At 46.3% G+C, this 12500-nt stretch overlaps 2 protein-coding genes and 1 long non-coding RNA gene across 5 annotated transcripts in view; 2 read left to right on the forward strand and 1 right to left on the reverse strand.

Moving 5' to 3' along the window:
* Positions 1-1800, reverse strand: part of sncga (synuclein, gamma a) — an 8927-nt gene extending 7127 nt beyond the window's left edge. Inside the window, exon 1 of one of the 2 annotated variants that reach the window (XM_023408562.2) lies at positions 1473-1800. In XM_023408562.2, coding sequence (XP_023264330.1) covers positions 1473-1593 — 121 coding nt within the window. In that variant the 5' untranslated portion in view covers positions 1594-1800. The remainder of the gene's footprint in view (positions 1-1472) is intronic. The other variant, XM_023408563.2, reaches the window with a different exon arrangement.
* LOC147819000 (uncharacterized) overlaps positions 1-11119 on the forward strand; it is a 14590-nt gene extending 3471 nt beyond the window's left edge. Inside the window, exons 2-3 of the long non-coding RNA XR_015437399.1 lie at positions 101-198; positions 10996-11119. This is a non-coding gene — a long non-coding RNA (uncharacterized LOC147819000). The remainder of the gene's footprint in view (positions 1-100; positions 199-10995) is intronic.
* A 284-nt stretch (positions 11120-11403) lies between these two features.
* Positions 11404-12500, forward strand: part of mmrn2a (multimerin 2a) — a 14174-nt gene continuing 13077 nt past the window's right edge. Inside the window, exon 1 of one of the 2 annotated variants that reach the window (XM_087174659.1) lies at positions 11404-11767. In XM_087174659.1, coding sequence (XP_087030785.1) covers positions 11505-11767 — 263 coding nt within the window. In that variant the 5' untranslated portion in view covers positions 11404-11504. The remainder of the gene's footprint in view (positions 11768-12500) is intronic. The other variant, XM_087174658.1, reaches the window with a different exon arrangement.

The raw sequence follows: 12500 nt of genomic DNA on the forward strand, positions 1-12500 counted from the left end.
GAGGAGGGGGGAGGGGGGGGCAGGTGACACAGGTGAAACAATCTTAAAACTCTCAGGGCCTGGCTTCATCCATTCCTCCTTTATCCCTTCATGCATCCAGATGACAGGGACCTGAGGAGTTCCCAGACCACATGAGACTGGCAGACCTGAAGCAGCTCCTCACCCTGAACCTGAGCCAGAACCACAGGTGATCCACAGGTAAATCACAAGCTCTGGGGCCCCGCCCACTTCACTGCCGCACCGCCCACTTCACTGCAGATGCTGCACCATTCCTCCACTCCCTCCTCCTCTCTCTATCCCTCCATCCCTCTCTATCCCTCCATCCCTCCATCCCTCCATCCCTCCATCTCTGTATCTCTCCATCCCTCATCCCTCCATCCCTCCATCCCTCCATCCCTCCATCTCTCCATCTCTGTATCTCTCCATCTCTCCATCCCTCCATCCCTCCAACTCTCTATCCCTCCATCCCTCCATCTCTGTATCCCTCCATCCCTCCATCCCTCCATCCCTCTCTGTATCTCTCCATCCCTCCATCTCTCCATCCCTCCAACTCTCCATCCCTCCAACTCTCCATCCCTCCATCCCTCATCCCTCCATCCCTCCATCTCTCCATCTCTGTATCTCTCCATCCCTCCATCTCTCCATCCCTCCATCCCTCATCCCTCCATCTCTGTATCCCTCCATCCCTCCATCTCTCCATCCCTCCATCTCTCTATCTCTCTATCATCCATCTCTCTATTTCTCTATCCATCCATCTCTCTATCTCTCTATCCCTCCATCTCTCCATCTCTCCATCCTTCTATCCCTCCATCTCTGTATCTCTCCATCCCTCCAACTCTCTATCCCTCCATTCCTCCATCTCTCTATCTCTCTATCCCTCCATCTCTCCATCTCTCATCCCTCCAACTCTCTATCCCTCCATCTCTCTATCCCTCCATCTCTCTATCCCTCCATCTCTCCATCCCTCCATCTCTCCATCCCTCCAACTCTCTATCTCTCTATCCCTCCAACTCTCTATCCCTCCATCCCTTCATCTCTCCATCCCTCCATCTCTCTATCCCTCCATTCATCCATCAGTTTATGTTGAAGTTCCCTCGTCCTCCACCCATCCCTCTTTCATTTTCCACTAAAAGAATTTATGTGATGTGAACATGAACTTTTACTCTGTCAGTTCCTCTTCTTCACACCCCCTCCCTCCTCCCTCCTCCCTCCCTCCATCACAGTTTGGTGTTGAATTTCACTCGTCCCTCGTTCCATCCCTTCATCCATCCTTCACTTCATAACTCACTGTCAGTTCATGTCAAATTGAACTTTATCTTTATTCCTCCTCCCGTCTCACTGTCCCTCTCATCATCCCTCCATCATCTTTTATTCTTTTATTCTTGTACTGTTTCATCCACCCGTCTCACTTTCCACCCATCCATCCATCCATCCATCCATCCATCCATCCATCCATCCATCCCTCATCTCACCGACATAGAAGACTCCCTCCTTGGTCTTGGCGGCGGCCTCCCCCACACCGGCCTTCGTCTTCTCGGCGGCGGCCACCACGCCATCCTTGGCCATGGAGAATCCTTTCTTCAGAGCGTCCATGATGCTTTTCTTTCTTCTTCTCTTTTCTCTTCTTCTATCTTCCTCTCTTCTTATGCAGTCGTTTTCTCTCTGCTCTTCTCTCCCTTCTTCTTCTTCTTCTTCTTCTTCTTCTCCTTCCTCTGCTCTCTGCTCCGTCTGCCTCGGTCGCCTCGTCTCTTCTCGTCTGCCAGCGATCTGTTCTTCCTGCTAATGGATCAGAGAGAGAGAGAGAGAGAGAGAGAAGGGGTGGAGAGAAGGCACGTGAGAGAGAGAGAGAGAGAGAGAGAGAGAGCGAGCTCTTACGAGATAGGGAGGGAGTGTAATATATAAAAGCAACTTGGGACTGTTGTGCACTGGAGTGAGAGAGAAGTGGTGGAGAGAGGCAGAGATAAAAGGGACAGAGAGAGAGAGAGAGAGATTAGTTGTGGGAGATAGAGATAGAAAAAACTGTTGGAAAGAAGAAGAAAAAGAGGAGGAAGAATAATTCATTCATTCAAAGTGAACACAAAAGGCCTCTCAGGGTGTTCTCCTCTGTCCTCCTCTGTCTTCTTCTGTCCTCCTCTGTCCTCCTCTGTCTTCTTCTGTCCTCCTCTGTCCTCTTCTGTTCTCCTCTGTCCTCCTCTGTTCTCCTCTGTCCTCTTGTTCTCTTCTGTTTTCTTCTGTCCTCTTCTGTTCTCCTCTGTCCTCTTCTGTTCTCCTCTGTCCTCTTCTGTCCTCTTCTGTCCTCCTCTGTCCTCTTCTGTCTTCTTCTGTCCTCCTCTGTCCTCCTCTGTTCTTCTCCTGTCCTCCTCTGTCCTCCTCTGTCCTCTTCTGTCCTCCTCTGTCCTCTTCTGTCCTCCTCTGTCCTCCTCTGTCCTCTTCTGTTCTCTTCTGTTCTCTTCTGTCCTCTTCTGTTCTCCTCTGTCCTCTTCTGTTCTCCTCTGTCCTCTTCTGTTCTCCTCTGTCCTCCTCTGTCCTCTTCTGTTCTCCTCTGTCCTCTTCTGTTCTCTTCTGTCCTCCTCTGTCCTCCTCTGTCTTCTTCTGTCCTCCTCTGTTCTCCTCTGTCCTCTTCTGTTCTCCTCTGTCCTCCTCTGTCCTCCTCTGTCCTCTTCTGTTCTCCTCTGTCCTCCTCTGTTCTCCTCTGTCCTCCTCTGTTCTCCTCTGTCTTCTTCTGTCCTCCTCTGTCCTCCTCTGTCCTCTTCTGTTCTCTTCTGTCCTCCTCTGTCCTCTGTTCTCCTCTGTCTTCTTCTGTCCTCCTCTGTCCTCCTCTGTCCTCTTCTGTTCTCCTCTGTCCTCTTCTGTTCTCCTCTGTCCTCCTCTGTCCTCTTCTGTCCTCTTCTGTTCTCCTCTGTCCTCTTCTGTTCTCCTCTGTCCTCTTCTGTCCTCCTCTGTCCTCCTCTGTCCTCTCCTGTCCTGTCCTTCTGTTACGTTTTATTAAGGACTAAAGTTATGGAGGATTGAGGGCGTGGCCTCTTTGAGTGACAGGTGGGTGCTGTCACCGTTGACAGTCACGAGTGAAATTGTAGTGTGATTTTATTTATATGTTAGCACTAATTAGCAGGTATCGGTGTCTGTGCTCACCACACTTACCTTATTAGCTTATCCTGTTACGTAGCTTATTAGCTAGCAAATGAATTAGCCTTCGGTTAGCCTTCAAGCAAGGCACCCAGCTGTGCTAATAATGCTAACATTAGCGTAGTCTTGCAATACTTATTAAACTGACACCAAAGTCTCGACTCCACCCACGCCCCTCCTCTTTGACCATTTATGGATGAGCTGGGAGTTTAGGGCGGAGTCAGACACTGCCAAGATGGCGACGGTGGAACAGCTCACTTTGAGCTTCAGAAACCTCACAGGTTTCACAGAGGCGACGTCCACCTCCCCTCATACAAATGTTCCATCATGACGAGTTCCCCTCAGACTCGTTCTGCTCAGCTCCGCCCACAACGATTGTGATTGGTTAAAGAAAAAGAAACGAGCCAGAGTTTTCTTCCCTGAAGCAGAAAGATTAGAACATGATGAATAAACTGTATTAGATAGTTTTTCATCCTTATCTGAACATATGAAACGAATCAGCCGACCCGAATTAGACGGGTCACGACCAGGACCAGGTTTTCTTACTCCAGGTCCAGAACCCAGACGTTCTGGTTCCACATCAGCTGTGTTTAGAGTCAGTCTGATCAGGAGGACGCTGACATGGAGGAGGAGGACATCACAGAGGAGGAAGGAGTGGAGTCATCCTCCTCCTCTGTCCTGAATGTGACTCAGCAAAACGTACACACACACACACACACACACACACACACACACACACACACACACACACACAGTGTCTGGGAGACACACCCTTGGCTGCCTCATCTCTTCTCTGATTGGCTGGCAGCCGGCGTCTGTCTATTTTTAGACCTATTTGATTTCATTTTTTCCAGGATGGATGGTGGCAGATCAATGCCGACATTATAGGCTGCTGTGGGTTACCATGGTGATGAGAGCTGTCTGCCCAGTAGCAGTGTTCAATACTGACCATCATCACATCATTGATCCTTATGAGGGAGTCTAATGATGAAAACCTTGTCTTTAATGAAGGCATATATGAAGAAATGAATCTGCTTTTATCTGTGAGATGAAATAAATCGGTTGTTTCTTCAGTGGAGTTTGACTTTCTACAGGTGAACGTATCAGACACACATTGTCCTTCACACGTTACAGCTCTGCAGGTTCTCCTCCAACACCAGGGGGCAGCCAAACGTTCAACACATGAACCTTTTCACCAACAATTTTATCTCAACTTAGTTAGTTTAGTTTATCATTGCTTATGGTATCTTAGCTTAGCTTATCTTAGTACTCTAATTTGATCTTATTTTATCTTTACTTAGCTTAGCTTAGCTTAGCTTAGCTTAGCTTAGTTTATTTTATTTAATTTTAATTTCTCTAATTTTAGCTTATTTTATCTTAGCTTAGTTTATTTTAGCTTATCTTAGTATCTCTAATTTATCTTATTTTAGCTTATGGTAGCTTATCTTATTTTAGCTTAGTTTTTTTGTCTCAGTTTGTTTTAGCTTAGCTTATTTTAACTTTATTTTATTATTTCAGCTTAGTTTACCTCATCTTATCTTAGCTGAGTCCAGCTAAGGTTAGCTTAGCTTAGCTTCAAAGTCTCACTCAAATCATAGTGCAGAAGTGTCATCAGCTTAAATAATTACTTGGACCCCGATTGATAAACTGTCATGAATAACATGATCAGATCATTGATCCTGATTCATGTGACTAGCTTCTTTAACTACGTCAGATACTCTCAGATAGTTTGTTCTTCTGTCTGAGATGTGAGTCATCATGTGACAGGAAGTGAGGGGTGAAACCTTTATGAGTTTATCACAGATCCCAACAAACGAAAACCATTAAAGCAGATTTTCATTTGTTTTCAAAGTAAAATCTTGACTAGTCACAATAAATGAAGTTTTTGTCTCTGAAGTAAAAAGTAGAAAATCTGGACTTTACATGTTCTTCAGTCTAAATGTTCTGATGTATGAGTCTTCATGGTGCAGTTAGCTGTTAGCCTTTAGCTGAGTTACAGGCAGCAGCTTAGTCTGTGTGTGTGTGTGTGTGTGTCTGTGTGTGTGTGTGTCTGTGTGTGTGTGTGTGTGTGTCAGCAGACAATGGAGTCTTTAATTCAGATGAAACATAAGATAATAGAGTGTAGAAACTGGAAAACATCTGAATGACTCAGACACAAACACCAGGAAGTTGAATATTTTTATGTCTCACACACGGAGGAAAGTTTCATCACTGTTGTTATTTACACTTTATTATTCAGTCATTATTCATCACAAACAAGAAAACACCAGGAAGTTGAATATTTTTATGTCTCACACACGGAGGAAAGTTTCATCACTGTTGTTATTTACACTTTATTATTCAGTCATTATTCATCACAAACAAGAAATAATGGAAATATTCTCAGTGAAGTTGAGACAATGATTTTTTTTGTTACATGATCCTTTATTGATCCGTTGTTTTCTTCTTCTGTGGTTTTCTTACTGAACAAACTAATGCACATAATGATAAAGAAAACATTATAATAACAGGACAGAATAAAAACAGCAGAGTTAAGAAATGTATTGTGGTCAGTAATGTCACCACTCTGACTCTCCTCGGGTCTCTGAAGGTCATGGTCTCTGAGGGTCCGGGTCTCTGAGGGTCCGGGTCTCTGAGGGTCCAGGTCTCTGAGGGTCCAGGTCTCTGAGGGTCCAGGTCTCTGAGGGTCCAGGTCTCTGAGGATCAGGATCTCTGAGGGTCTGAGTTCTGAACAACTCGCTCCAAATCAGCTCTGTGAGGAATCCAGCACCTGCCTGCTAATTGATAGTCCCAGTGTTTTAGTGGTGTGTGTGTGTGTGTGTGTGTGTGTGTGTGTGTGTGTGTGTGTGTGTGTGTGTGTGTGAGGTGTGTGTGTGTTTTCCACATGACTGTCTGTGTTTTAATTTAGTTTCATAACAGCTGTGACACAAGTGTTTCTGCAAACTCAGCAACAATCGTCAACACAACAGGTCACTACAGGTCACTGTGTGTGTGTGTGTGTGTGTGTGTGTGTGTGTGTGTGTGTGTGTGTGTGAGAGAGAGACGTGGTCTGAAATGAGACGGTTTTTCGCTTTGCGTCGCAAGCTGTTTCCGCCCTTATTGCTGTGTCATGAAGCGTGGCTCCTGTTGCCTAGCAACCTTGAAAACATGTAATTTAATCCGCATTAGAGTTTAATGGATTCATTTTTTCCTAATATAATGGAATCAATCTGATGACATCACAGCTGATGTGACATCATTGTTTATGACTCATCTTTGTTCATTTTGTGATGTCACTGATGACATCACAGTTTAAAGGATTAGGTTCTGAAGAACCAAAAAAAAGAATTGAGGAGACAGATCTCGATTCATTAGGAAGATTCTTAGACGTGTGATGTCATTGAACCTGTGTGACATCATCACAGAAACAGAAGCTCCTTTGATGTTTCATGATGTCACTAAAAGGGTTGGTGTACAGAGGCAGCTTGAAGGTCGCCAGAGCTTTGGAAATATGAGCAACCAGGAGAACAACCAGAACAACCAGGAGAACAACCAGGAGAACAACCAGGAGAACAACCAAACCAGCTCCAGTCAGGCCTGGAGCAGCACAGAGAACCTCCAACTCTTTATCTACAGTCTCAGAGGAATTCAGCTCAATGATCCTGAGAGGGACGCCGTGTTCAGGGAGCTGTTCTTCGAGCTGAAGTCAGAACACGCCCAAAATGAGGCTCTGAAGAGAAAGATCCAGAAGCTGGAGAAGGAGCTGAGGGTTTGTTCTGAGGCCCAGCAGAGACACCGGGACTCTCTCCGTCTGCAGTCCCAGCAGCTGCTGCAGGAAATCCAGGACATTGTCTTACAGGTTCGGGAGGTAGAGCCGCAGATTCTAGACAAGATCGATGACATCTACAGACGCAGGAACCCGGAGCCGCCCGCCGCTGCGCTCCACAGGCAGATCGGCGAGAACGAGGTGGAGCTCCTCCGTCTGAGAGAGAGAGTCCAGCAGCTGGAGATGTGGTCTGCTGAAGAGGAGCTCAAAGCAGCCCGGAGAATCCTGCCGTTTCAACTGGGGAGTCCTGAGGAGCGCCCAGCGAGACGACGGAGGTCGCCATGGAAACGACTCACTGCGTTCTTCTCCGGGAGATGAGAGGTGGAGTCCGCATGTTCTCTTTCCTCCTGCAGCTCAGGTTTCCAACAACAGTCCGAACAACAATAAAAATACAGCATAACTAAAATATAATAATGACATGTTTTCATTTCACTGAGGCTCGGAGGCGGCCATGTTGTTTTCAGCTCATCCGTCCACACGTCTCATTCTCGTGGACACGATATCTCAGTAACATTTTGGTGGAACTTGGGTTCAAACATTCACTAGGAGTCAAGGTTAAACTTATTAGATTTTGGTGGTGAAAGGTCAGAGGTCAGAGTGACCTCACAAAACACTTTTTAGCCATTACTCAGGAGCTCACAAAGAAATTATGATAAAATTTCACACAAATATTTAATATCTTATATTTTCTGTGACTGCATAAACAGGACGTGACCTGAGATCGTCTGAGTGGACAAGGAGGTGATTCTAGTTGTGTTGGTAACAGTGTTTGTTTTTGTAATACCCATATGGGCCACTAGAAGCTGACATGCTCCACCCCCCACCCCCCAACCCCCGCCCAGTGTGAACGGGACTAAATTCCTTCATGTTTACCTCCAGGTGATTTTAAACATGAGGTTCCAACAGTGTAACGTCACTGTTCTATTCCTTCTTTTGGTTCCTTCATTTTTTTATCTCAAACCTTTCATCCTGAGATTCCTCCATTTATTAGTAGGAAGATTCTTGGATGTGTGTGACATCATCGAACCTGTGTGACATCATCACAGAAGCAGAAACTCCTTTGATGTTTGATGATGTCACCCACAGTGTTAATATATAGGCAGCTCATTTACAACTGACGCTGTTGGACAAAAGGTTTTAAAAACCTTGGAAATATGAGCAGCCTGGAGAACCACTGGGAGAACCACCAGGAGAACATCCTGGAGAACATCCTGGGGATACCTGGAGACTCTGACGGACTCTGTGAAGTTCTACGAGAAAAGACAAAGTCAGTGAAGGAGCAGAGAGATGAAAATAACAGGAGGCTCCGTGTTCTTGAAGAGGAGGGTTACTCATCACAGATGTCCTGGAGGGAGGAGAAGAGGAGGCGCCATGAGGAGCTGGAACATCTCTACAGAGAAAAGATGGAGAGGAAGTCAAAGCTGTGGAGGAAGGAGGGTCTGAACGTTCAGCTGGAAGCTCTGGCCTCTGAGCTCCGTCAAAGAGAAGAACCCACCGCCACCGTCCAGCCTGATGAAACGTCTATAAACAAGATCCGACAACAAGAAGCTGAGCTGATAACCCTCAGAAACAAAGTCCTGCAGGTCAAAGGTCAGAGGAGCAAGCCTGAGGAGGAGCTCAAAGGAGCCGAGGCAGAGATACATCAGACCGGGAGGTCCTCTTTCCGAGTTCTCCAGGAGATGACACCATGTTCTACTTCCTCCAGCAGCTTGGGTTTCCAACAACAGTCCAAACACATGGAGCGGAAACAACAACAATAAAAAGATAAAGCATCAGAAATGATTTTCATTCCTGTTTCTTTTCCCTGATCTTTTCTTCTGTTTCCGTCAGTGTCAAACATGAACGTACAGATTTCTGGGAAGAAAACAAAAGAGAAAATATAAAAGTATAAATTGTTTATTTGTCCATCAGAGAAGCTTCATGTTGATCCAGTGTCTCAGTCTCAAAACACTGACAGCATCATGTCATCTAGTTAACATTACAACGCAGTCTCTGCGTCGTTAACTAGTGCCTGTGTTACTTACTAATCTGTGTAAATGAACTATCAGTAACTGCATGAAAAGGTATCGGACCTGGTGTGTGGAGCTGCTGCCCCCTGCTGGTCACATCCTAAAGGTAATCCAGATCCGTGACTCAACCTCACACCTGACAGGAACCTGAATCCAGGATCAAACCCAGGATCTGATCCCAGTCTGACTCTGGGTCCAGGTCCACAACACACCTTAAGTTAATATTTAAATAAAATCATTCCTCTAACTCTGAAAAATGAAGAAAATAAAAAACATAACATGAAGAGTGATCCTCGACCTGGAGACGCCCTTAACGACACAGTAGAATTTTACTGCTGTAAAATCTCTTTTACTGCTGCAAATACCTTAACTTTTTTCCTTACCTAAGGAAACTGCTTTAGAGATTCTGGGCAACACCCTGAGGTAACCCCAACCCTGAGGTAACCCCAACCCTGAGGTAGCCCAACCCAAACCTGAGGTAACCCAACCCTGAGGTAATCCCAACCCAAACCTGAAGTAACCCAACCCTGAGGTAACCCAACCCTGAGGTAACCCCAACCCTGAGGTAACCCCAACCCAACCCTGAGGTAACCCAACCCTGAGGTAACCCAACCCTGAGGTAATCCCAACCCAACCCTGAGGTAACCCAACCCTGAGGTAACCCCAACCCAACCCTGAGGTAACCCAACCCTGAGGTAATCCCAACCCAAACCTGAAGTAACCCAACCCAACCCCGAGGTAGCCCCAACCCCGAGGTAACCCCAACCCAACCCTGAGGTAATCCCAACCCAAACCTGAAGTAACCCAACCCAACCCCGAGGTAGCCCCAACCCTGAGGTAACCCCAACCCAACCCTGAGGTAACCCAACCCTGAGGTAATCCCAACCCAAACCTGAAGTAGCCCAACCCAACCCCGAGGTAACCCCAACCCCGAGGTAACCCCAACCCCGAGGTAACCCCAACCCTGAGGTAACCCCAACCCAACCCTGAGGTAACCCCAACCCTGAGGTAACCCAACCCTGAGGTAACCCCAACCCTGAGGTAACCCCAACCCTGAGGTAACCCCAACCCTGAGGTAACCCCAACCCAACCCTGAGGTAGCCCAACCCTTACATACTATTCATATTTCTGGAGGGGGGGTCACATCTTTGTAAAATACTCAGAATCATGACTGTCGACACGTCAGTGTTTGTTACTGTTCAGTCTCAGTCCACACTCCTCACACATTCACACACTCAAACACACACTCACAGCTTTAAAGATAAATAATCATATAATAATAAATAAAAACAAATATAAAATAATAACCTCTGTTGTATTTGCACCTTTTCTTTCTCTGCCTGTTACATTTCAAACCCCCCCCAAACACACACACATACACACACACACACACACACACACACACACACACACACACACACACACACACACACACTTTCACTTTAACCTCCTTCAGTGGACAAACGTGGCAGAATAAGTGTCAGAGTGAGACGTCTTCTCACAACATCAGAGTGTTATCTCTCTCCTCACATCTGATCTCAGAGCAGCTTCATGTTTCATCCATCATGTCATGTCCCGCCCTCTAGTGGCGGCGACAGGGCGTTGTCCCTGAAGCTAGCTTAGCTTCCAGCTGTTGAATCTGTTGTGTCTGTCATTGTCGTGGTGTGACTGTGTCCCGTTGATAGAGACCGAAGCTGGTCAACAGAACAGCAGCTTGAAGATAATCCTGTATCTTTGACTGGGATCAAAGTTTTAACTGAAGTGAGCTGTTCAGTTTCTACGCCCTGAGATCCGATGTACGGTGGCCCTGAGAGCTCAACGCACTGCAACCTAAAAAAACATCTTCATCAGGTCAACAACACAACAGCAAGTGTTTCCAGGGGACACCAAAAAGTGATGAACCTGGGCTGGTGACTTTTGAAGTTAAAGGCACTGGACAACAAGAGTGACCCAACAAACACACACACACACACACACACACACACACACACACACACAGAGGAAGGGGGTGATTTCTCCTGCTGGTCATTTCCTGTCTTCTTATCACTTCTACAGGAAGTGGGTGAAGACGGACAGAGAGTTTGAACTCAGTCCAGAGCAGAAGCTCCTTCTTCTCCCCTCCTCCTCTCCTTGTCCTGTTCTCTCCATCTTTCTGCACACTTCCTGAAGGTGAGGACAGGTGTGGGTCACAGATCATCAGGTCAACAGCAGGTGAAGCTGCTGATGTTCTGAGCGTCTGTCTGTGGTCGTGTCGTCTCACTTTGTTTCCTAAAACATTTAAAATGAATAAAGTCATTTCATCATTTGCTCTTTTTTTTTCTTCATGTGTTTCAGTAAAGTTCAGAGTCAGAGCAGTGAGCCGGAGCAGAGGAAGAAGAAGAAGAAGAAGAAGAAGTGTAGTTGTAACTCTGAGAGAGAGGGAGAGACGTAATCACTCCAGCAGAGGAAATGGGGGTGTGTCCTCCCTCTCTCTCTCCTCCCTCCTCCCTCCTCCCTCCCCCAGCTGTTTAAAAGCAGCTGGGGGTCGTGCGAGCCTCCACTCAGTCTAGTGTCAGGGAGCAGACATGGCAGCAGTGGGAGAACTGGTGCTGGTACTGGGTTTACTGGTGAGCGCTCACTGTGAGGTGAGAGCACGAGACCCTGAGGTGGAGGAGGAGGAGGAGCTGGGAGGAAGAGGAGCAGCAGGAGGAGGAAGGGGAGGAGGAGGAGGACCGGGGCTAGGGAGGTTTGGGACCGTGGTGTTTCCCCCTCACCTTGAGACGCTTCACTCAAGAACGACTGAGACCCCCCCTCAGGGAGAGAGAGGCCCCCACCCCACCCGGACCGGGTGAGTCAGATAAAAACATCCTGAACTCTCGTTTCACTTACTCACTTTTCTCTGAGCTTTCAACTACAGCTCGTCTCAGCAACTTTTATTCACTCAAACTACAACTACAGACATTAATCAATTCATCAGTTCATCAGTTATCAATTAGTCGATTGACAGATAATCAATGAATCATTAAATGTATTTTTCAGCTTCTTAAATATGAACGTTTTGTTCTTTCATGAATGACGTGTGATGACATCACGTGTGATGACATCACTTCTGATGTTTCATAAACAATCAATCAATTCATCAGTCAAGAAAATAAACAGCTGATCACCTAATGAAGGAAATAATCATGACTCATCTGTTTCTCATGTTTCTGCTTAAAGAAAGTTCAAAACAACAAATTCATGTTTTCTCGTGTTTATTAAAACAGTAAAAACAACAATACAATTATAAAATACAATGAAGTGCGACTGCTTATCAGTTTCCCGCCTAAACTCAATTGAAATGATCAATATTTCACAAAAGGTCCAGAAACTGAATCCAGATCAGTGTTTTTCATCAGTGTGACGACCCCCCAGATTCATCCGGTGACCCTGTAGAGGGCCCCGACCCCCAGGTTGGGAACCAGTGGACTCAACTATCTGAGACTATGTGACGTACTTTAACTCTAACTACAGGAAGTACTTTTACTTTGATACTCTAATGACCAAAGCTCTGATTGGTTGGTGTGTCTTGCATCATGTGA

This window comes from Seriola lalandi, unplaced genomic scaffold (genome assembly GCF_002814215.2).
Source record: "Seriola lalandi dorsalis isolate HSWRI2012SDOR001 ecotype SW California unplaced genomic scaffold, Sedor1 jcf7180002054368, whole genome shotgun sequence".
NCBI classification, from domain to species: Eukaryota; Metazoa; Chordata; class Actinopteri; order Carangiformes; family Carangidae; genus Seriola; species Seriola lalandi.